Genomic DNA, 25,373 nt, shown 5'->3' with positions numbered 1-25,373 from the left:
TCCTAAATACTATTCAGAATCTGCACCCTACTGTTCATCTGTCTCTACACCCTCCATGCACATGATAACTGCACTCGGTAATTGAGTATTGCACTTGAACATACAGGCTGATGACCGGATCATACAGCTTTATATGATAATCCCGACTTATTATAATTGCCAGACCTGAAAGAACAAGCACTTTCCACCTATTGTGTCCCCCCATTTCCTTGTAGAATGTAAGCTTGCGAGCAGGGACCTCACTCCTGATGTAACTGTTAAACTGTCTCACCTTGTATTGAATTTATTGTTTGTACATGTCCCCGCTTAATTGTAAAGTGCTGCGGAATATGTTGGCGCTATATAAATGAAAAAATATTATTATTATTATTGTTATTATTATTATTATCATACTAAAACCCTCAACAGGCTGCAATTCACTTCACAACCACTGGATAATAGACACACAAACATGTACAGCATACCGTATATCATGTCCAGGGTTTTTTTCTTTTTCAAAGCTGGTGGTGCCATTCATCTTGGGATATGTCAAGTGAAGAGGTAAGTCGCAGCACCCCCTTAAGGGTCCTCTTCAGTGTCTCTATATGAGTCTGAAACAGTTCCTCTCCAAGCACCAGCCAGAAAAAAGCCCTAATAAGTCATCCACAGTACCATCATATATTTCAGCTAAAATCTCTCCATGATTGACAGTGCCGAGTCAGGCATCAGCTGCAGTGCCAGCATTAGTAAATCACTGTGCCAAACCACCATATCCCCGAACATCGTTAGCCATGGTGTTAAAGGGGTTGTGTCAGTAGGATCAACCTTCCTAAGCAGTGTACGTGGGTATGGAAGGAAGCTGAATAAAATGATACATTGATATCTGCGATCCGATGTCTTATTCCAGAGAAATCCACATTTTTCTTAATATGTAAATTCATAGGCAGATTATAATGAGGCCAATCTGGGCTACCGCCCGGGGCCCGAGGCTCCGGGGGGGGCCCATGTTCAGATTGCCCTCATTATAATATGTGCGGCGTCAATGCGGCACACACCGGACCACTCCCCCAGCAGCTGCGCTATGTGCTGCCTCCCGCTGTGTATAGATGGCTACGTGCGGCCTCCCACTGTGTATAGATGGCTACATGTGGCCCCCTGCTGTGTATAGATGGCTACAGGCGGCTCCCTACTGTGCATAGATGGCGCCGTGCGGCCACCTGCTGTGTATAGATGGCGCCATGTGGCCTCCCGCTGTGTATAGATGGCGCCGTGTGGCCTCCCGCTGTGCATAGATGGCGCCGTGCGGCCTCCTGCTGTGCATAGATGGCGCCGTGTGGCCTCCCGCTGTGTATAGATGGCTACAACCGGCCTTCCGCTGTGTACAGATGGCGCCGTGCGGCCTCCCGCTGTGTATAGATGGCGCCGTGTGGCCTCCCGCTGTGCATAGATGGCGCCGTGCGGCCTCCTGCTGTGCATAGATGGCGCCGTGTGGCCTCCCGCTGTGTTTAGATGGCTACAAGCGGCCTCCCGCTGAGCACAGATGGCTACATGCAGCCTTCCGCTGTGTACAGATGGCGCCGTGCGGCCTCCCGCTGTGTACAGATGGCGCCGTGTGGCGTCCTGCTGTGTATAGATAGCTACGTGCGGTCTCCCGCTGTGTATAGATGGCTACGTGCGGCCTCCCGCTGTGTATAGATGGCTATGTGCGGTCTCCCGCTGTGTATAGTTGGCTACGTGCAGCCTCCTGCTGTGTATAGATGGCTACGTGCGGCCTCCCGCTGTGTATAAATGGCTCCATGCGGCCTCCTGCTGTGTATAGATGGCTACATGCGGCCTCCTGCTGTGTATAGATGGCTACATGCGGCCTCCCGCTGTGTATAGATGGCACCGTGCGGCCTCCTGCTGTGTATAGATGGCGCCGTGCGGCCTCCCGCTGTGTATAGATGGCACAGTGCGGCCCCCTGCTGTGTATAGATGGCGCCGTGCGGCCTCCTGCTGTGTATAGATGGCTATGTGCGGCCTCCCGCTGTGTATAGATGGATACGTGAGGCCTCCTGCTGTGTATAGACGGCTATGTGCGGCTCCCTGCTGAGTATAGATGGCTACGTGCGGCCTCCCGCTGTGCATAGATGGCTACGTGCGGCCCCCGCTGTGTATAGATGGCTATGTGCGGACCCCTGCTGTGTATAGATGGCTACGTGCGGCCTCCTTCTGTGTATAGATGGTTACGTGCAGCTCCCTGCTGTGTATAGATGGTTACGTGCGGCCTCCGTTGTGTATAGATGGCGGCGTGCAGGCTCCTGCTGTGTATAGATGGCGCCATGCTGCCTCCCGCTGTGTATAGATGGCTACGTTCGGCCTCACGCTGTGTATAGATGGCTACGTGCGGCCTCCTGCTGTGTATAGATGGCTACGTGCGGCCTCCTGCTGTGTATAGATAGCACCGTGCGGCCTCCCGACTAGGTGACTTTTTTTGCACCTAGTCACTTTATCCCTAGGACACTCAATACCCATTGATCTGGGTTCACTCTGGTCACCGATTTAGCTGGTAATCAAAGGTTGAGATTGCTATTTGTATTTGTTAATTGGACATAGTACTTTATCCATGAGTTCATATCTCACCATACAGTATGCATAAAATTTGAGTAACCCAACGTGGCTCTTCGTGTCTTCTATGTTGGATATTTGTCTGTTAGTCTGTATTTTAAATTTACCTACAAAAGTATAGATTTTATTTTTGAGGTTACATGTTAACTCTATTCTAGTCCTCAAAACTATTTATAAAATTGTTTATTGTCCTGAGGTAGCAGGCACAATGTAGGGGTGTCATCGGGCCTCCTGTGTCAAGCTTGATGTGGCATAATGGGGCAGAGCGAGGACACTCCTCAACTGTCCTATAGACACTGATACTGCTGAAAGTAGGACATGCACCCCAAATCCAGGATGGTTGGGAAGCATGATTTAGGATCATTAAAATAGGTTTTAGGTATGGAGGTTTTCTGACTGTCAGAAAAAAAAAATATTTGAAGAGCCTGAAATAACCATCTCTCTCTACTAGGTAGCACTATATTATTATAGTATTCCCAAAACAAAATGAGGATTGAGGACTGATTACTGACCCCACAGCAACAGTCAAGGGCCCCTAATGTTTTAATTTTAGCCAGTGCCCTCATATTATTGCCAGCCACCACCTCTATTCACTGACCACCCACAGCAAGTTATGCTATTTCTTCTCACTAGGAAAGGCCAGTGTGGTGGCCTGGTAAAGTGACCCCATTAGGACAATACAAAATTCTCCTGGTAAATCCATAAAACTTAGCGGCCAAAAATAGTAGACCAACCATTCGTAACAAATTTTGCATTAGAGCCCAGAAGCTTATAGCCTCTGAAATGGCAAAAAGGGAGGTAAATCATAGCTGCACACTCACACACTTCTAACAAAGCACTCTAACATTTTACACATATGTGACATGTAGAAGTAGTGCTGTTGCTTTAAAGGCATTCAGCAACTATTGGAAGTGGCACAAGCACGTGAGACAGGAAGTGTTGTACTCCAGAAGCATCCAGCAACTAGAGGGGTTAACACAGTCACAGGAGAAGGGGGGGTGTTTTAGCAGAGCCCCAGGGGGATTGTGGGGAAGCTGTTCGCTGTATGGCTGGAGCCGAAGAGAAAGGTGGTGTATGTGTTCTGTATCTCACAGAAGCATCCCTGCAAGTGAAAAGGATTCAAGTCAGGAGTGAAGGTAAGCACAGGTCAGGTAGAATTCCTGAACTAGCAGTGCAGAGTATTGTCAGGCAGAAAGATAAGGACTGGAAGAAATGGTGTCACAGGGATCATCTCCCTCAGCAAACACCACCCCCACCCTCCATCTCACTGTGCTGTAAGGAATGCTGTGTTCATTAATGTGCCTTTGTATTAGAACTGTGCTGTCCTGTACTACTGGGAAGACTGTGAACTGATGTGCTGCTAAGGAAACTGTACTGTTTGTCACTTGAGCCTGTTGCTCATAAGACTTAACTTGCACTGGCTGTGCAGCTTCTTATTAAATGCTACTGTTCTACCGTTTATGAGGACTCTTGTCAAGTGTGTCTGGTAAGCAAATGAAACAACCTACGTGTCTGTGCCTGAGGGTCAATACCCCTGTGTGCCTGACAGACGCTGCAGCACATGGTCTATGGTCGCCCTGAGTAACGGTTCCCCCAGGATTCCAAAGAATTCATGTAACCTGTCTTGCCCCTATCTGAACCTAGCGGCGTGCGTGCAACATGGGTGGCCGGTACGGGGAATCCTGAGTGGGAATTAACATGTAGAGGGAGAAGAGGAAAAGTGTATGGAAAAACACAGCAGCAAGGCACCTCAACTCAGCTCTGCTACACCAGTTAAAGGGGACCTGCCCTAAAGAAAGCTCACTAGCAGCAATGGATGTGGAATGACAGAATTAGTGAGCTGCTTCTTCAGTTAACCTGTGAAGAATTGAGAACAGTATCAGAACATATAAAGATGTCAGAAGAACAGATTTCTAAAGCACACAACCGCAGGCAACTGTTAGCTGCAAATAATGCAAAAATGGATGAGCTGGGGGAGAAAGAAGCTGAAGATATCATGGGGATGTTCCTCCAGGAGCTAATACAGTTTCTAACCGGGTTGAAGTTGGAGGATGGAGGGGCGGCACAAATTACCAAAAGCGGGAATCTCCGTCCGCAAACAGAACTACAGGAATTGAAAGAACAACTCAAAGCCCTAACAACAGCCCTGCAGGAATCGACCAAAACCTCTGAATGGGTGACAGACTCAGACAGAACCTTTAACCTGCTCGGGTTAGATAAATCAGGAAGACAGTCCTCTCTAATACCACAAATCATGATAAGGAAAGAATTCAAGATCCTGGGACAGATTGGAGAGTGTGAACAGAAAGAGAAACTGTCTTAAATAATGAATCACCCCAAAGTTTCTTGTTCAGAGCAATTGAACTGAAGGATAGACTGTTTTTTTGCATCCAGAGATGTAGAAGCGCAGGAGAAGTTTGTTTCTGGACTAGACCAGAAGAAGCTCTTGAGATCATTGGGAACGGGGTTAATCAGCAAAGACATCAAGTTGCAGCTGAAACAGTATCTAGAAGATACTGGCATTCTGGATGAAGTCTTAATTGAAAAAATGAATGAGGCCGCTAGTTTGGAGTAAGAGAGCGAACAGAAGTTAAAGAAAAGCTCTGCTCCTAAAATCACCAAAATGAGTCAGCTGAAGTTGGAGACTCCCGGTGGCCATTCTGAAGATCATCATGGAGACCCTCCAGTGCCACCTCCGAGAGGGAACCTTAAAGCACCAACAAAAGAGAGGACCGCCAGTGCTGACTGAAAGAAAGTAATAGGAGAACTGCGAGCCAAGTTGATTGAGGTGAAAAAGTTGATTCGTTCCAGGCCAGAACGTGTATCCCTCAGACCCAGGTGTAGGTTCCAAAACAGAAGATTCCTGGCTTGTGAAGCGTGCCATTTGTCAAATCAGAGTACGGTATGTGTCCACTGTCTAAGATGTGGTGAGGAAAGACATTATGCCAAGGAGTGCCAATGGTCACAGTCGTTTGGATTAAAAGACAGGAGGTTGCCAGTGCGGGGCGACTGGTAATCGCGACACGTAGGAGGCCCCAGAAGCAAATCCAAATCTCACCAAACCCCAGAACGGCGCGTCAGTACTATCACCAAGTGTGTTCACATCTACAACAGATGCAAGAGAAACAGGGGCATCAGTTACTTAGTGCCCAGTGTGGAGGTCAAACGATTTACTCCTGGGAGGAGGATTCCTCAGTCAGTAAAGATAGCCTCATTAGCCTAAATCGGTGAAAGGTGCTTTATACAGTGCCAGCTAGATGGGCTCCTGGTAAAAGCACTGTGGGACACAGGAGCCCTAGCGAGCCTTTTAAATGAAGAATGGAGAAGGTGCTACCTGCCACACACTTGCCTTCGGTCACTAAAAGAACTCTTAGGACCAGTGGAACTCCACAGCAAAGCTGTCAACCAGACCGAAATCCCTTTCACAGGCTGGGTGGAAGTGACTTTCCAACTGAGGGCTACGAAGAACAGCAACACCATTGAGCTTTTGGTAGCTTTTCTCGTGACCAGTGATCAGAACATGGCAGAGGATCCTATCCTGGGTTATAATGTAATCAGTGAGGTCACGAAACACAAGTCAGGGACGCTGGTGGTGGATGCAATTGCCTCATCGCTTGCCATACCCAGCGCCGTGGTGGAAAAAGTGATTCATAGAGTAAAGAAAGCACAAAATACAATGGACCTTAAAGAAGTCAAGGTAGGCTGGCACCCAAACATCATCCCTGCAAACCAAATGGTGGGGGTGAGGTGTGGAGTCCGGGTAGAACCCGGAAGAAAAGTCCAGAAAAGATTGTTTGTGCCAAAAGACTCCTCAGAATTTCCGGAAGGCCTAATTCAAGGTGAGACTGTGCTTACGATCCCTACTGGTGGGTTTGCTCGAGTGACAGTACCAGTGATGAATACTACGAAACACGAAATTAGACTGGATCCAAAGACTGTGTTAGGTCACATTGAAACCGTTAAAACGGTATATCCAGCCATTGTGAGACCCGCACAGGGGTCTACCGTGAATTCAGTCTCATCACCAAGGAACAGGAGTTGACCAGGGGAGGAAATTGCATGACCCACCTCAGGGTCCTGGGATCCCCCAGTATTCTCGGAATACTTGTGTGCTGAAGATATAGAGATAGCAGAACAGATGCTGAGAGAAGAGTGTCATGCATTCTCTAAAGATGACGCTGATATAGGCTGTATCTCGTCATTGCAATTGAAAATCAATTTGAAAGACACGACTCCGGTAATCAGAAGTTACATGCCTGTGCCAAAACCATTACATCGTGACGTGAAAGAGTATTTACAAGATCTAATCAACAGAGGTTGGGTCCAGAAGTCGAAGTCGTCTTATTCCTCTCCTATTGTTTGTGTTAGGAAGAAGGACGGTACGTTGAGACTCTGATAAGATTACCGGGAACTAAACTGAAAGTCAGTACCTGATCGACACCCGATACCAAAGATTCAAGATAGGCTGGATAGCCTATCAAGAAGTATCTGGTTCTCTGTCCTCAATCAGGGTAAAGCATATCATCAAGAGTTTGTTGAAGAGTCCAGTAGACCTTTGACAGCATTCATCACACCGTGGGGATTATATGAGTGGATCCGCATACTGTTTGGCTTCAGCACAGCTCCAGCAGAATTCCAGAGGAGCATGGAGACATGTTTAGATGGCTTGACGGACGATATCTGCCAGCCGTACTTGGATGACACTGTTGTACACAGCAAAACCTTCCGGGAGCGTGTTGAACACGTGAGGTCCGTACTCCAGCAGTATCAGCATTAAGTTGACCCCAAAGAAGTGTGAACTGTGCAAACGGCAAGTCCAATTCCTAGGGAAAATTGTGTCCGGAGAAGGATATACCATGGACCCAGCAGAAATCGCTCCGGTACTGGCCTTAAAAGACAAGCGGCCCTCTACTGTTGGGAGTTAAGGCAGATATTGGGATTCCTCTCCTACTATCGTACTTACGTTCGGAACTTTTCCAGGATTGCTGCCCCACTATACCTCCACTTGGGGGAAACCACACAGTCAACAACACCCATGGAGAAAAAGAAGAACGCGGGCAGGACCGTGCTGAAAAGAAACAACGCAGTTTTGTCCCAACAGCCCATTCTCTGGACAGCAAATCACCAGGAGGTATTGGAAGAACTAGTAGATTAACTGGTAAAACCACCCATCTTGGGATATCCTGATGTCAATTTACCATTTGTTCTTCATTGTGATGCTTCTCAAGTTGGACTGGTAGCTGCCCTGTATCAGCATCAAGATGGAAAATTGAGGGTCATCGGTTATGGTTCTAGAATGTTGAGAAGAATTACCACCTACATTCCAAAAAATTGGAATTCCTGGCATTGAAATGGGCTATCTGTGAACGATTTAGAGATTATCTCTACTGCAGCAAAGAGTTTGAGGTATATACTGACAACAACCCTTTGACCTATGTCCTTACTACAGCCATGCTGATTGCAACGGGTCAGACATGGGTCGCTGAACTAGCTGACTTCAATTTCAGCATCAAGTACAGGCCAGGAAAATGCAATGCAGATGCTGATGGATTGTCACGAATGCCACTAGAGCCTGAGGAGTTGATGCAAGAATGCTCGGAGGAAGTCAGTCTGGAAGCAATTGAGAGCACTACCCAAGCAGTACAAGCTTATCAGGAGGAAGACACACCATTGTGGTGTCCGTTGATGGTGGAAACCACCATAAAAGTGGGAGAACAAGATCACCCTCGGTCTATTCAACAACTACCAAAAGGGAAAATCCGTAGGGCACAACGGGAAGATCAGATAATTGGTAGAATACTACTTTATGTGGACCCAAATTGGTTTCCAAGTAAACAAAAGAGAGACAATGAGTCACCAGCAGTATCTGTTTTAATTAAAGAATGGACGAAGCTCTACCTCAGTGAAGACGGTTTCCTGTATCGTAAAGGAAGACAAAACCGGCAGTTGGTACTACCCAGAGTATTCCGTAGTTTGGTCTTCAAAGAAAACCATGAAAACATGGGACACCTGGGAGTGGAAAGAACAACCAACTTGATCTGTGAACGTTTCTTCTGGCTGTACATGCAGAGAGATATTGAGAGGTACATGACCAGGGAGTGTGGGTGTCTGAAAGATAAACGTCCCAACACATCAACCTATGGGCGACATCCAAACTACGTATCCGTTAAAGATGGTCTCAATAGCCTTTCTACATCTCGAGACATGCAAGGGTGGCTATGAATACATCTTGGTGTTGACGGAACATTTTGCTTGATTTGCTCAAGCATATGCCACCACCAATAAATCGGGTCGAACAGCAGCAGAGAAGATCTTCAATGGATTTTGCTTTGAAATTTGGGTTCCCTACGAGGTTACACCACGACCAAGGAAGAGAATTTGAGAACCAGCTCTTTGCCAAGTTAGGAAAGTACTGTAGAATTCAGAGATCCGACACAACGCCCTATCACCCAGAGGGTAATGGACAACTGGAACGTTTTAACCAGACATTATTGTCGATGTTGCGCACTTTAACAGCTGATGAGAAGAAAGACTGGAAGAGTTCTCTGTCAGAAGAGGTACATGCCTATAACTGTAGAAAGAGCGATGCAACAGGTTACTCATCCTTTTTCCTATAGTATGGACGATCGCCAAGACTGCCAATCGACATCATGTTCAATACTCCGGTGTCATAGACTTACAGAACGTATGCGGAGTACGTTCGGAAATGGAAGGAATGGATGGCAGAGGCATACAACATAGGGTCCAAAGTGGTTACGCAAGGACAGAGCAAGAGTAAGGAGTACTATGATCGAAAATGTTATGGAGCAGAATTAGCACCGGGAAGCCGGTTGCTAGTCAAGAACGTACGTGAGAAAGGCGGTCCAGGACAACTTTGTTCGTGCTGAGAAGACAAGGTGTATGTGGTCGTAAGGAGGAAAGCTGATGACAGCCCAGTGTATGAAACCCGATTGGAAACGGGAGACAAGAAAACCAGAATAGTCTATCTGAATTTGCTACTACCCTGTCATTATCTCCCACCACAACAAGACTTCCCAGAAGTAGACCGACATCATCCGAGATCGACTAAGGGACCACCACAGACTGAAGCTCCGCAGGTGGATAGTAACCTTGAAAGTTCCGATGGAGAAGAACACACCATTGTATTTCTTGGAATGACAATGAGAGGGATGTACCATCCTCAGGAGAGTGAACTAAGTCCCAAGGCTCCAGAGTTTGTAGCAAGGAGTACAGATGAAGTCCAATTCAGATCTGATGATCGAACATCCGGTCACTGGAGAGACCGATCGACACTCAGAAGATGCTGAATTACCAGACCGTGTGGAACCAAGCGATTCCGGAGAAGTACAGGGATTTACAGAGGCAGTTCAAGGAGCATCTGAGGAAGCACAGGAAATGAGTGCGGCGGAAGAAACTCCTGTGACCGAAGAACCGTGGTACCTGAGGACGACATACAAAAAGGAGGGAAGAGTGTGACATGTAGAAGTAGTGATGTTGCTTTAAAGGCATTCAGCAACTATTGGAAGTGGCACAAGCACAGGAGACAGGAAGTGTTGTGCTCCATAAGCATCCAGCAACTAGAGGAGTTAACACAGTCACAGCAGAAGGGGGAGTGTTTTAGCAGAGACCCAGGGCGATTGTGCGGAAGTTGTTTGCTGTCTGGCTGGAGCCAAAGAGAAAGGTGGTGTGTGTGTTCTGTATCTCACATAAGCGCCCCTGCAAGTAAAAAAGGATTCAAGGAGTGAAGCTAAACACAGGTCAGGTAGAGTTCCTGAACTAGCAGTGCAGAGTATTGTCAGGCAGAAAGATAAGGACTGGAAGAAATGGTGTCACAGGGATCATCTCCCTCAGCAAACTCTCAAACTCTCCCCCCTCCTCCATCTCACTGTGCTGTAATGAATGCAGTGTTCATTAATTTACTTTGCATTAGAACTGTCCTGTCCTGTACTACTGGGAAGACTGTGAACTGCTGTGCTGCTAAGGAAACTGTACTGTTTGTCACTTGAGCCTGTTGCTCATAAGACTTAACTTGCACTGACTGTACGGCTTCTTTTGTGAGGGGAACTCAGTGGACATTATTACTGTGTATGGGAGGACACAGGAACCATTATTGCTGTATGTGGGAGGGATAAAGGGGCAATCATTATTGTATATGAGAGACTCAGTGGCAATATTACTGTATGTAGAGGGGGCACAGAACATTATTACTGTATATGGGTTACTCTGGAGCCATTACTACTGTATGTGTCAGTACTCATGGGACATTAAAACTAAATGTCATGAACTCGGGACATTGTTACAGTACGTGGTGGGACTCAGGAGGCATTATTACTATACATGGAGGGAATTGGGACATTGCTACTTTTGTTAAAGCAAAAGGGACATTACTAATTTCTAAGGGGACACAGAGGGGACATAATTGCTTTTTAGGGCCACTCAGGGGACAATATTAAATGTTAAGTGGACACTTAAGAGGCATCATTACACTACAGGGGCACTCACGGTGTTGTAAACATCAAAGGGGCACACAGGAGGCATGATTATTTTCCAGGGGGCAAAATGTGAGCACTACTACATTTTAGGGGACTTAGAGGGCACTCATTTTTTCTAGGGGGCAATTCAACCATCTAAAGGACACAAAGGGGGCATTTTAGTGTGTAAGGGGCACAGTGGTGGACATAATTACTATGTGGGGCACTAAAAGCAGTACTGTTTCTGTGTGGCACAGCAGGTCCAGTAATAGGGACACATATACGGCAGCAAAAGGCTCGGCATTGGGGTATCAACAGCATGAGGAGGTTGTGCAGATTGGGAATAGATGGGGACGGTGCTGGAAATGTGAGAAGTCAAATGTGCTTTTGTTGTAAACTCTGCAGACGAGTTGTGGCTGGAAAAAGTTGTGATAGCGGTCTGGGCCAGATGGAAAACATGGAAAAAGTGAATGACTCCATCAGAAGAATATCAACTATGACTGACGATCTATAACTGTACTGTAATCTTTTAACATGTACTGCAGATCTGTTATCACTATACGGTTAACATATGGCGGTAATAGCTGTCTTGGTCTTTGTATAGCGATTTTTCTTTTCAGCAACAGCATGGTCATTGGTTGAGGTTCCCTTATGTTCACTATGATTAGGGTGCATTACCATAGATGCAAATATGGTTACGTGCTGAAGCCCCAGATATATCTTCGGTGATTGATATCAGTTTGGTGGGACCCCGACACCCATCACCACCACTAACCAGCTGTTATGCTCCAGCGGTGGCCAGATGTAAGCATTGAATGGCGCTGCAAAGCAACTCAATTCAAGCCGCTGTCGAGAACTGTAAATCAGATCCCATTCTCTTGAATACAGTATCTGATATCTACGGTGTTACATAGGACTGCAGGTAACATCTGCATTATCTGTACTTAGATAATGTTAGCATTGGTGTTACATAGGACTGCAAGCGACATCTACTACATACAGAAAAGGTAATGTGGCTTTAAATTTGGTTATCGTTACTTTTATGGTCGAAAACAGGATGTGTAAATAGGTAAACGGTGCGGTTTACCCCAAAGATTTTGCCATCACAATGCGGCGTTACTAAATCTCCATGAAGCCATTATTCAAAATGCTGAACTGTAGAAAAAAGTCATGGACCACACATCCAAAAATCATGCGTTGATCTAATGCCGCTAGGCAAAAATTTACAAAACTGAACATGAAGTTCTTAGTTTAACATTCAGATCAGACTGTATGAATTCACTGACCTCTCAGTGGGTCCCTGACTTTTTATCGCTTTAAAGGTGGGGCACCTTGCGGCAACCACTGCTGCGGCAAGAGTGTGCCAGCAGGGCGGGCGACTTGGTGCCTCAAGGTCTCCATGACTCCAGACCACATCGTTGTCCATGTCTTTTTTCTACAGTTCAGCATATTGCATGGTCTGTCCTCTCTTTTTTTCATTGGTGCTCCCCTCTTTGGTAACAATCATTGCCCTCTGTAATGGTGGCTCTCTCATCCAGGAGGACTTATCTCTTTCTCCCGAGATGGACTACAACCACTGCAGTTCACGATGGAGAGTTTATATGCTCCTCTTTGGCCATAACTAGTTCCTTGTGGAGGCACACCAGTTGGCAATTGTTACTCACCACTTACTTTCTAGTTTACCATATGGGATTTTTGCTTCTGCCTGACTTTGTCTGCAATATCATTCCATCTAAGCTGAAACATCACAACACGCTGTAAACAAGGGGGCCTGTCAGACATGCTAACTCCACACTCCCTATGACTCAGCATCTCACACAGAAGGATGCACCAATACCAGCGACAGCCACATTATTACAACTACTAATACAGGAGGAACATCTACATACTGGGTGTTCCTTATTGCAGCTTTATGCATGGGAGATGGAAACAACATGCACCCTATAAGTCCCACTAAGGTTTATTGGGCAATCATGGGAGAAAAAGTCTAATCCAAGTTCACATTCACAGAAATTCTTAGCTCATACCAGTCCGCTGACTCTCCCGTCGTTTCTTCCGCCACCACATCCCAGGTGTCAGTAACGTATCTCCTCTCACAGGTCAAGTACCAGTGGTTGCATCAGATCGCATTGATAAAAGCCATTAGATAATACCGCTCAAGTCAAATCGACAGAGCTTTCTAGGCAGTTCTCTTGGGAGAGCCCCGGAGGAAAAAGGTCTTCAAGACTGACGTATGATATTTAACCACGGTGCTTGAGAAATAAGATGCCTCTCAGCCCTAATGAGTTCTTTAAAAAAATATGAAGCTCACGAGGAGTCAAGGTGCCTCGAAAGAATGTGACGGATCGAGAGGCCTGGAGAACCCCAAGGACTCGATTACTGGAACAACCTTTGCTGCTTCTTCACTTCTGCCGCAAGCAAAAAGCTAAAGTTACCTTTTATTGTTGAGCTTTTACAATAGGAGACTGGGAAGATTCAGCTAAGGTTCCTCCGCCGGTATGAATTACTTTCTAAGACTTTTGCCATCAGGAATCGGGCATCATGGATCAGTGACTACTGACGTTGGCAGCAATCATGCATAGTGATTTATTTATTACGTGTCTATTCATGACTGCAACTTTATTCTTCTTTAAAAATGCCTTTTCAACGTATTATCTAATGGCCTCATTTACTTTTACTTGATCTAAATAAGCCACTCTTATACTTTAGACAATTATTGGCCAAACGATGGTTTGGTGAATCGTTCAGCTGGCAGCTATTTTGCCGACTCTCCGACTCCAGACTCTCAGAGAACAAAAGGATCGGCAGTCCGAAATCACATCATGGCTGATCCTTACCACCCCTATACACATTACATTGTTAGCCTAACCCGTCAATATCGATGGGTTTGACTAACATTATTGTACTGGGTATGTGGGTCTTAAATTTGGCATCTGAGGGACATTGCCACCCAGAAAGTGTCAATGGCATAGAGGCTTACCAGATAACTACTGAGAAGTCCTTATTATTACCAAGCAATGGGTATGATTAGCAAACAGTGGGACCGATTTAATATTTGTGGGGGAATTTGTGTTACTTTTCCTTTTTTCGTCTTGAGGTATTTGTTGATTATTTCTTTTTGCACAAATTTTTCTAAATGGCGCATGTCATTCATGAATTTTTGCTAAATCAAAAATTCTCATTATTGTTCCCTTTAACCTTTTTTTGCATCTTTTTAATGCAAAAAAATTGTATGTAAAAAAATGTTGCAAAATGAATGCAAAAAAAAATCTGGCTTGCATAAAATCTCTCCAAGGGGGGACAGGAGTACTTTTGTTGTAAAATTTTTTGACTTTTTGAAAAACTCAAAATTGATAAATTGTGCACAAACATCTGGAGAACAAAAAAAAACAAGCCCCCCCCAAAAACATGCAAACACATATAAAATAGTCTTTACATAAATAAAGAAGAATGAGTCACAAATGAGAAACGCCAAAAATCTAGACGCAGAAAGGCACAAATGCAATAATGAATCGGGCCCAATATGTCTTCCTCGGCATTATTACCCTCCCTTGGATTGATAAACAGCACAGACACTCTCTACCTGTTCTCATTCTCACCCAGCAATTTATCTCAACTGGTACCCACAGTTGGACCCCACCGATAACCTGTGGATAGGTGATAATTTGCTTTCACTGGACAACTTCTTTAAGCAGGTGCTATGTGAGGTGCCTGGCACACTGCTCCACGCATGAGATGGGACTGTTCATGACTTTGTACATTCTGGAGAAAGATCTTGGACCTTCATCGTGGCTATCAGCTTTTAAAAATAAGCTGTATAGAAATTTTCGAACTAAAAATGGTTACCCTTCATCGTCGGAAATCTACCTCTATATCATCCTTATGAGAATGTGGCACAGATAAACCATGAAATGAAGACTTGGAGAGTATACTAGCCAATGGTGTCAGGAAAATCAATAGCTTTATACAAACGTGGCATAATGCATCCAGTTCAAGGACGGAGTTGACTTTACTCGTTTGCCGGGAATTAACTCATAAAATAAAGTTTGTTGGGAAATTAGGATCTAAGCAGCAGGCCTATATCTCTGAGGCTCCTTCTTTCTTCTCTTAACTAACCCACCTCCCCTTCTCTGCTTATTCTCTTATGAGTCTTATATTTAGACTGGCTGATCTCCCATCGAATGAATACAAGCAAGTTGTTTAGACAGGCCAATCACACAATTGTTCTGTGCACATTGAACATTATGTTATGGGCAGCACATTTCTTACTTATACAGAACGATGTGCTGCCGAGAACAATGAACGCTTAATAATCATTTCACCCAACCATAAGGTTTTACTGACTTAGGAAAGCTCGTTCCCGATTATTGGCTTGTCTCAATGGGCCCTCACTCTCTCCTTCTTTTTTCTTCTGCCATTGAGATTACTACTCTAATGAAGGAGATTTTCCTTTTGTGTAGTAATTTGACCCATGGCTCCGCAGCTCACCATGTAACATATATCACAGCTTGTGTTTCCTATAAAACGCACAGTGACATGTAAACACGAGAATATACCGGCAGGTTGTGGTAGTGGCTACAGGGTTGATATGTAAAAGATTCAGGTCTCGTGTACAGATCTGCACTACAGCACCCATGGACTGTTATACACCCATATTGTACCTATGCATCAATCGGCCATAGCAGTAATATCACCTTCCTAATATTACATGGTACCCCCATATGCCATGAACACTTCAAGGCATGGACTCCACAAGACATAATTTATTGGGTTTAATATTTTTATGATTGATCGGTGTCAATTGAGATGCAATATGAAGATGATAGGGCAACACAAGTACTTCCTATGTGTGCGTATTAAGGCTAGGTTCACATTAATGGAACCTTTGAAAAATTGTATTCCGACGGGAAGCCTGATTCAGCCCCGATGTAGCTTGAATGGAATCATAGAATCATAGAATGGTATAGTTGGAAGGGACCTCCTGGGTCATCTGGTCCAACCCACTGCTCAAAGCAGGATTCACTAGATCATCTCAGACAGATGTCTGTCCAGCCTCTGTTTGAAGACGTCCATTGAAGGGTAACTCACCACCTCTCGTGGCAGCCTGTTCCACTCATTAATCACCCTAACTGTCAAAAAGTTTTTTCTAATATCTAATCTGTGTCTCCTCCCATTTAGTTTCATCCCATTGCTTCTAGTCTTTCCTTGTGCAAATGAGAATAAAGATGATCCTTCTACAATGTGACAGCCCTTGACATATTTGTAGACAGCTATTAAGTCTCCTCTCAGTCTTCTTTTTTGCAAGCTAAACATTCCCAAATCCTGCAACCGTTCCTCATAGGACATGGTTTGCAGACCAGTCACCATTCTGGTCGCTCTTCTCTGAACTTGCTCCAGTTTGTCTATGTCTTTTTTAAAATGTGGTGCCCAAAACTGTACACAGTATTCCAGATGAGGTCTGACCAAAGAGGAGTAAAGACCGATAATGACTTCACGTGATCTAGACTGTATGCTTCTGTTAATACATCCCAGAATTGTATTTGCCTCCATCCTGCCAGTATTCGTCTTTTCCCGTCACGCACAAAAATGCGGTTAAACACATATCGGAAAAACAAGAATACTGCCAGGATGGAGGCCATGCTGCGTACACCGTGACTCCATTGGCTCCATTCAAGTGAATGGTTACATCGGGACTCTGTTGGGGTTCCCTTTGGATGATAGTTTTTTGGTAACTCCAATGAAAACCCCCACGTAGTGACAGGGTTAATGTGAATCTAACATAAGTCATTTTTCCACAGACAAGCTACTTGGACATGATCTGTATACAGATTTCACTGAAGTCTATATACTTGGATAGTTGGATTGACTTTTTCTCTCCATTGACTTCTAGAGAGGTGTAGGGAGGTGACCGAAGATGTTGTGGCAACAAGAGGGTCAACATGTAGTGTGATGTGTTAATGTATTTTGTTTATTTGTGTGATAAAAGTTGTCATGGTCCTCATGGTCGGTTTATGTCTCGGTTCTCCTGAGAGGTTCTACCTGAAGACCGTCCCTGGGGATGGGGAGGGCTGTCTACTAGGGGAATTATACAAAGCTTAGGGAAACAGTTTGCACCACTTAGGTTAGCATATAGTTAACACTTTCGGTCTAGCCCACTAGTTTGGAGGGGATAGACCAGTTAACAGTGGAAGCACCTCCTAGTTTCAGTCAGTAAAGGAGAGTGTGTAGAATAGAGTGAGGAGTTTGACAGAGTTGCGTGTGTGAGGGTAGTTCATAGGAAGTGCTAGATAATGACGGTGTCAATGGGTTCTAAGAAAGTGGATGCAGCAAAGGTGAAAGAGTTCTGTCAGTACAAATCTCCAAACAACATGAAGACATATTTCAAGATTCGAGAGGATGCCAGGGCAGTTTTAGGCCTAGGGCCCGGAAGAGGTATTGAGAGTCATATCTCTGTCTCTCCTATGAGGAAGATGTCAGCCGGGTCTCAGCGGAAGGGAAGGATGGTGGGCCTCAGGGAAGCTGTTATGTCAGATAGGAAGTCCCTCGTGTCAGCAGAAGAAGTTGGGCCGGGGACAGGTCGGGCAGAATGGAGTCAAGGACTGATAGTACATTAGACAAAAGGAACATCATCCGAAGGGGACTCTCTCTCACTCTGTGAGCAGCAACTGCATGTATCCAAATTGCACAGTAAAGCTGAACCTGTTGAACTGAACCTATGGTCTCCTGCCATATCTGTAGCTGCAGCCGGTCCCTTGATGAGGAGGTAACAAGGACTCCCGAACTTAGAGTAAAAAGAGAACCTCACTGCACCTCACGCACAACTCAGGCTCCTGTTTAGTAGAGGGGTTTCAGGGTGAAGAGAACTCAGTTCCAGCCCACAGCAAACTGTTCGCATCCCCTCCTTCAGAGAAAAAATTGATGTTCAACCGGCCTATAAACATGCCTCTATTTTTCCTTTAGACTATTTTCCTTCCTTTATTATTTTTTAACAACAATAACAAAGCAAATTACTCACAGGAGGTACTCCGCAATTCCCCTTCAAAACTTAAGCCCACCATACTCTTTAGATAGCTGTCATCCAACTGATGGTTCAACTAGCAGCTGTCTCGCCCGACTCTCTCATACACAGGAGCCCTCGGTCTGCCGTCTCTATGAGAGAGCAGCTGCCAGACATCTCTGGTGGTGGCTTATCTTCTGGAGAAACAAAGAATCAGCAGTCCAAATCTGGACACGTAAGATCGTTACCCCCCCCCCATCTGTCGGGGGACCAAATACATATTAGGCTGTATTTGATATCAGCGGTTTCAGGCAATACTATTCCAAAGTACTTGGGAGCCTTCCAGGCGTTCTCTATGTCTATAGTTCTAGCAGCACATACTAATTCATTTTCTATCAAAAACTTCCATTAAAGTTTGTATGTATAAGCAGTCCAAAAGGAAAGTTCAAATCAAAAGTAAAGTGCCACGTAACTAAGGTGCATATATATTTAATGGACAGCAAGACCCATTAGAGCAGAAAAGATAGTTATTCCCTTGGAAGAAGGTAAATTGTGAAACGTGCGTCGGGGCCTGTACCACATCCTCAGGTTGTATTGTCTACTCTCTGCACTATGCAGCTATATTTTGATCTGTGGTAATTTCTACCCTGCCCGGTACCTTTTCTGCACTATATTTAGTATCTTTTTCAAATCTTTGGTCATGCAACTCATTTCTATGAATCTAGAGCATACAATACCTAGACCTTATTTGTATCTAGCAGGATTGGTTTCCTCTTAAGTTCATTATTATGCTCTAAAGATATGTGCAGACTTGGTACTTTATTGGGCAACTATTGCCCTACGCTAAGCACTTTTCGATCCTTCTACTTGTAGTCCTTAACTTATTGGAATTTCTGCTCATTATTGGATCACTGGTTGCATACTATTTTTTGCAGGAATCTTTTCCGCTCTAATAGGACTTGCTGTCCGTTAAATATATACAGTGCCTACAAGTAGTATTCAACCCCCTGCAGATTTAGCTGGTTGACACATGCGGAATTAACTTGGCATTGTGACATTTGTACTGCAGATCAGCCTGGAAGTGGGAAATGCACTGCAGCAAATATTGTTGTTTTTTTTTTTTTTTTTTAAACGTTAAAAGTTAATTCAGAGTGTCATTTATTATTCAACCCCTCAAACCACAAGAATTCTGTTTGGTCCCCCTAAAGTATTAAGAAGTAGTTCAGGCACCAAGAATAATGAGCTTCACATGTGTGGATTAAAGATCTCTTTTGCCAACCTTTTCTGACTATTTAAGACCCTCCCCAAACTTGGGAACAGCACTCAGACATGGTCAACATGGGAAAGACAAAGGAGCATTCCAAGGCCATCAGAGACAAGATCGTGGAGGGTCACAAGGCTGGCAAGGGGTACAAAACCCTTTCCAAGGAGTTGGGCCTACCTGTCTCCATGTTGGGAGCATCATCTGTAAGTGGAAGGCTTATGGAACTACTGTTAGCCTTCCACGGCCTGGACAGCCTTTGAAAGTGTCCTCCCGTGCCGAGGCCAGGCTTGTCCGAAGAGTCAAGGCTAACCCAAGGACAACAAGGAAGGAGCTCCGGGAAGATCTCATGGCAGTGGGGACATTGGTTTCAGACAATACCATAAGTAACGTACTCCACCGCAATGGTCTCCGTTCCAGACGAGCCCGTAAGGTACCTTTACTTTCAAAGCGTCATGTCAAGGCTCGTCTACAGTTTGCTCATGATCACTTGGAGGACTCTGAGACAGACTGGTTCAAGGTTCTATGATCTGATGAGACCAAGATCGAGATCTTTGGTGCCAACCACACACGTGACATTTGGAGACTGGATGGCACTGCATACGACCCCAAGAATACCATCCCTACAGTCAAGCATGGTGGTGGCAGCATCATGCTGTGGGGCTGTTTCTCAGACAAGGGGCCTGGCCATCTGGTCCGCATCCATGGGAAGATGGATAGCACGGCCTACCTGGAGATTTTGGCCAAGAACATCCGCTCCTCCATCAAGGATCTTAAGATGGGTCGTAATTTCATCTTCCAACAAGACAACGACCCAAAGCACACAGCCAAGAAAACCAAGGCCTGGTTCAAGAGGGAAAAAGTCAAGGTGTTGGAGTGGCCTAGTCAGTCTCCTGACCTTAACCCAATTGAAAACTTGTGGAAGGAGCTCAAGAATAAAGTCCACATGAGACACCCAAAGAACCTAGATAACTTGGAGAAGATCTGCATGGAGGAGTGGGACAAGATAACTCCACAGACCTGTGCCGGCCTGATCAGGTCTTATAAAAGACGATTATTAGCTGTAATTGCAAACAAGGGTTATTCCACAAAATATTAAACATAGGGGTTGTATAATAAATGACCCACACTTTTATGTTTAAAATTTAATAAAATTCAACTGAGCAACATAACTTTTTGGTTTGTAAGATTTATGCTTCTGTTCATAAAACCTACTCTCGAATGCAGTTTGAAGGCTCTAACTTATTTGCATCTTATCAAACCAGCTAAATCTGCAGGGGGTTGAATACTACTTGTAGGCACTGTATGCACCTTAGTCACTTGACGCTTTGCTTTTGATTTGTATTTTCCTTTGGACTGCTTATACATACAAACTTTAATGGGAGTTTTTTATAGAAAATGATGAATTAATCTGTGCTGCCAGAACTATAGACATATAGAATTTTGGCTCTCCCATCTGGATCAATTGGGTACTGCCAATGGATGTGGATTATTCTGCTTTGTTTTCCCCTAATTTTAAATTTGTTTTATATATTTTGGATTTGAATAAATAAAATATTGTATGTTGATTCTGGGTGGCTTTTGCTTCCATTTCTCTATAGATTTTTTGCAAATTGTCTCGTCAGAGAGGAAGAGGACTAGAACTCTAGTGTCACCTACAAGAGTTAGCAACCCTAAAAGTCAATAGTGACCCTTTAACGAGCCTTATCACATGACTTAGGATATAACGCAGAACCAGAAACTCAAATTGCAGACACAGTGTTTCGGGGGTACTGCCCCTCGTCAGTGCAAAGTGTGAGTTCTGGTTTGGCTGGGTGAGAGGCATCAGACCGGTATCCAAGGGGTAATATTTCTCCTTGCGGAGAGTGACATGTTAAGCAGCCATCATGCGCCTCTAACAGCCGCGGGTGGAGCAGAGCTCCGTCTTCGGCTGTTAAATGCTGCTGAATTTAACAGGTTAACATGCGCCAGGTGAGGGGGGGGCGGGTCGTTCCACACTCCCATCGGCGCGCTCGTGACGTGATTGCAGGGTGCTGAAGGATTGTCATGACAGCTGCCATTCATAGGAGATCGTGATTTTCTCTATACATAGCAAAGTTGATGAACTTTTATATATAGCACAAGCAATCAGATGATCACAGCTTTCCCTATGGGGGCTATTAAATAAAGTAAAAAGTGGGGGGAAAAAAGTTTTTAAAAATATGAAAAAAATGTAAAAAAAAAAAAAAACACAAAAAATTTAAATTACTCTCTTTTTGTCCCGTTAAAAATAAAACATTTTAAAAAAAAATAAAATACACACATATTTGGTTTTTCTATGCTCATAAATGTTTGATCAAAATATAAAATAAATTCATCCAGTCGGTAAACAGTGTAAAAGGAAAAAAATAAAAATAAAACGCCATAATGATGAGTTTTCGGCTGCTGCAATATTGCAATAAAATGTAAAAAAAAGTTATGGCTCTTGGAAGGAGGGGAGGAAAAAAAAAATGGAAAATCGCCATGTTAAGACGGGGTTAAATAATCTTTCCCTCTAAATTTCAATAAATGTATGTCCTTGCTGACTGGGCTACTGCAATGTCAGCATCACTGCGCTCTGCAGAGAGACACACACACAATATACAGATGAAAATGAGCAAATAAAACATAAATAAATGCAGTGAGTCCAGAAGGGGGAGCTAACAGATCAAGGGGCAAGGCTATTTTGTAATGGGGTTATACGAACAGTAATTTTCAAGCATTTTAGAACAAACGAAGCACCAAATCCACATGGGATAACATTATCCCACCCCTATTTTACAAAACTGTAATATGTAGACTTTAAAGAGGACATGTCACCCAGTCAAAAGTGTTCAGTTTTCACTTTTACTCTATCCCCAGTGTTTCGCTGAATGTTCCATTTTTTGTTTTTTTCGAAATCCGCCATACAGTTCCTGAGATATGGACCTTTTTATTTAGTGCTCCTTTTTTATGCTCTTTATGAAGGGGGCGTGGCTCATGGGGTAATTATACAGAGGAGCCTAAAGATACGCCCCCAGAGAATCTTGTAGCCACGCCCCTTGGTAAAAACCTTAAAAATTGCCACTAAATACAACGTTCCATATCTCTGGAACCGTATGGCGGATTTATAAGAAACAAAAAACGGAATACTCAGGAGAGGAGTGGGAAAAGAATAAGAGGGAAAAATTGTCACTTTTGACCTGGTGACCTGTCCTCCTTAAAGTTTCTTACAAAACCAAATTGCATCTCCCAAAGTGCAGAGTTGCCCGATGTTCCAGCATGTAGCTACAGTACACTTAAATAGATGTGCACCATCATTTGGGAAATAAAGAAAATTATAATTTTTTCCTCTTTAATTGCTATGTATGTCTGATATTTAGGCACAATAATAAAGGAGGGGAGGTGTTTTCCTACCAGTGTGATCTCTTGGTTTGCCGTCCAGCTGATGAGCGGAGTTTTTATTGCTTGGTGTTAATGTGCGGCAGATCTGGCAGTCTGTATGGTACAGAGAAAACCACCTCCGGTAAGGAAAATGCCACGTCTTGTCACGACTTGTATTGGTAACAGAGACTTCATCCACATACCAGGAGTGCTGCTGTTCTAGGCCATCGTGCTGCACAAAAACAGAGTTTAATCAGAATCCACAATCCGATTAGTAACGATGACAGGACGAGACTTATTTGAAGATTATTCACCTTATTTAACAATTCAAGCCTAAAATCACTGAAGCAATAAATGTAATTGAATTTTTTTTTTTTTACAGAAATGGAAAACTGCACCAAAGTGACGACTGTATTGTGTCATTAAAAATAAAAAAAAAATGAGCTGAGGGTCTCAAAGCCCAACAGATATGGCGGCTTCTATCATACATAAACCCTTGGGCCTCCCATCCAGATTAGCTGGTATTTCAATCTAGCAGGCTTATGGCCTCCCCCACACTTACCTCCAGCGTGAGGTTCTTGATGTCCCCGATATCAGGGCCGTAAACTTTAAACGCGTGGGTTGATCCTTTGCTGAATTTAAATTCAGAGACTTTGTCAGGACCTGGTTTCTTATAGAGCTGTGTCTTGTTAAGTTTTCCTTTGGTTCCCTTCATCTGTATATACACCTGCAACACAACCTTAGTATTAATATCACCATCGAACTAAGTCATACTACTGACTTCTTTCTTAACTCATTGAAGTAAATCCTGGGGAACAGATAAAGTTTCTACAAGCATAAAATTGTCCAAAAAAGAGCAAAGCTTTGTTTTTTCTTAGCGTGGAAAGGGTAGCACCAAAGAGGAAAATTCAGGAGCTGAAGCACCAAGTAATAGATCTGTAAGGGGGTGGGGAGTCAAACATATGGTTCATCAAAGTTCTACTGCACTTGTGACCAAACATCGTGGTAAGTCAGGTGGAAAGTCAAGGCAGAAAGTCATTTAGCGTCAATAAGAGAAACAAGGAGGACGCGAGAGCAGTGGGATGCAGAGACCGAGTGACCGAAGTGCGGTTGGAGACAGAGACAGGCGAGACATCGCAGGTTAGGCATTGAAGTCCAGACTACGCCACTCAAGACCTGGGACTCAGACTCCATTGGTCAAGACCCGAAGTCCAGTCTTCACCAGTCGAGACCCGATATCCGGATGCAGCAGGTCAAGCACTGAAGGCTGAACGTGGATCATCATACAGGACCGGACATCTGCCAGGTTTACCAGGAGACGCGAGTGAACTGGGCCGTTACTTCCATCATAGACATACGATAGACAGAAGAGCCCGGGGCCGGCCAGTTTGAAACACACATATAGGGTACTAAGTGACTTGCTACTAAGAACTTGTGGCCTGGCGGGAAATACCAGTGACCCCCACTAGTGCCAGTATAATAATTGAAAATACTTGAAGGACACATTGCAGTGCCGTTCCTATCTGTTACAATACTGGAGTAGTACTGCTGGAAACCAGTGGCCGAAGAAGCACAAGCAGGAACAGCAAGATGTAGTAGAAGTTCTTGGAGTTAGCAAGAAGTTGTAAGAAACAATCTGTAGATGAATGAGAACAGCATGGGTAAGAATGTTCAGGAGCTGTAGACTGGATCTAGGCTAACAGCTAGACACAATACTCAAGCAATGAGTGAGAGATCCATGTGGCTTTAAGTAGGCCCAAACAGGAAACAAGATGGATTCCATAGATTCAGAAACCGCCATCTTAGCAAAGGGCAATTGCAGAACACAACAGCAGCCTCCAGTGGTAAGGAGTGAAACAGCAGCACAATTATTAAAGTGAACAATAGCAGCCACTAGTGGTCAAACTGTAGAAGGGCAACAGAAATCTTGACACTATCACTGTGAGTGCCACCCTTGAAAGTCAAGGCAGAAGGACATTAAAGTGTTGTTCACATTGAGAGATAGTTAGATAGAACAGAGAAGAATATATTGAAATCGTTATATTGTTGTTGTCGCCATTACTGCCAATATTGTGTGACTTGTTACCCTGTATTCGAGCAACTGATCCCAGTAACCTGTTCACAGATGCATGTTTGGAGATCTAATTCCATGTAGCACGTCTTACCCTGGCACTGGTCCCACATCGCTTCTTATCACCAGTCTTTACTGTCACCTTGTACAGCACCTGCTTTACTGCTGTAGATCCAGGTCGCGATCTGGTGGACGAGGCACTGAATGCACGCTTCTAAGAAAAGACAACACGAAGAACCTTTCACTACAGATACTATACATTCCTGCAAATCTATGTCCTTTCTTAAGGCTCATTCAGACTTCCGTGCAAATTGGTCTGATCTGGGACAGCATTGCACAGACTGGCCGCGGGTCTCCAAACACAAGAGTGACAGCCTCATAGAAATATACAAAGCTGCCATGCTCCGGATGGAAGACCTGATACCAGTCCGTGCATTGCGGTATGCGCTCTGACCGATTTGCACGGATGACTGAATGAGCCCTAAAAAGGGAGTCTGTCACACCCAAAAGGCATTTTAAACAAGCCATACTGTGATATAGGGGATGTATCACCTATAAAAAAAAAAACATACGAGCCCTGTACCTATTACTGGTATAGTACCTGAG

The 25,373-nt window shown here is 44.4% G+C and overlaps 1 protein-coding gene across 1 annotated transcript in view; it reads right to left on the bottom strand.

Moving 5' to 3' along the window:
• The window catches only part of LOXHD1 (lipoxygenase homology PLAT domains 1), a 442,934-nt gene that overhangs the window by 381,486 nt on the left and 36,075 nt on the right, over window positions 1–25,373 (bottom strand). Inside the window, exons 5-7 of the mRNA XM_073680470.1 lie at window positions 24,862–24,981; window positions 23,259–23,423; window positions 22,730–22,928 (exon numbers count right to left, since the gene is read on the bottom strand). Coding sequence (XP_073536571.1) covers window positions 22,730–22,928; window positions 23,259–23,423; window positions 24,862–24,981 — 484 coding nt within the window. The remainder of the gene's footprint in view (window positions 1–22,729; window positions 22,929–23,258; window positions 23,424–24,861; window positions 24,982–25,373) is intronic.

The sequence above is a fragment of the Phyllobates terribilis genome, unplaced genomic scaffold, assembly GCF_046119375.1.
Source record: "Phyllobates terribilis strain yellow unplaced genomic scaffold, ASM4611937v1 Scaffold_1__5_contigs__length_1240528914, whole genome shotgun sequence".
Taxonomy (NCBI): domain Eukaryota; kingdom Metazoa; phylum Chordata; class Amphibia; order Anura; family Dendrobatidae; genus Phyllobates; species Phyllobates terribilis.
This window is presented reverse-complemented; position numbering and strand designations above follow the sequence as displayed.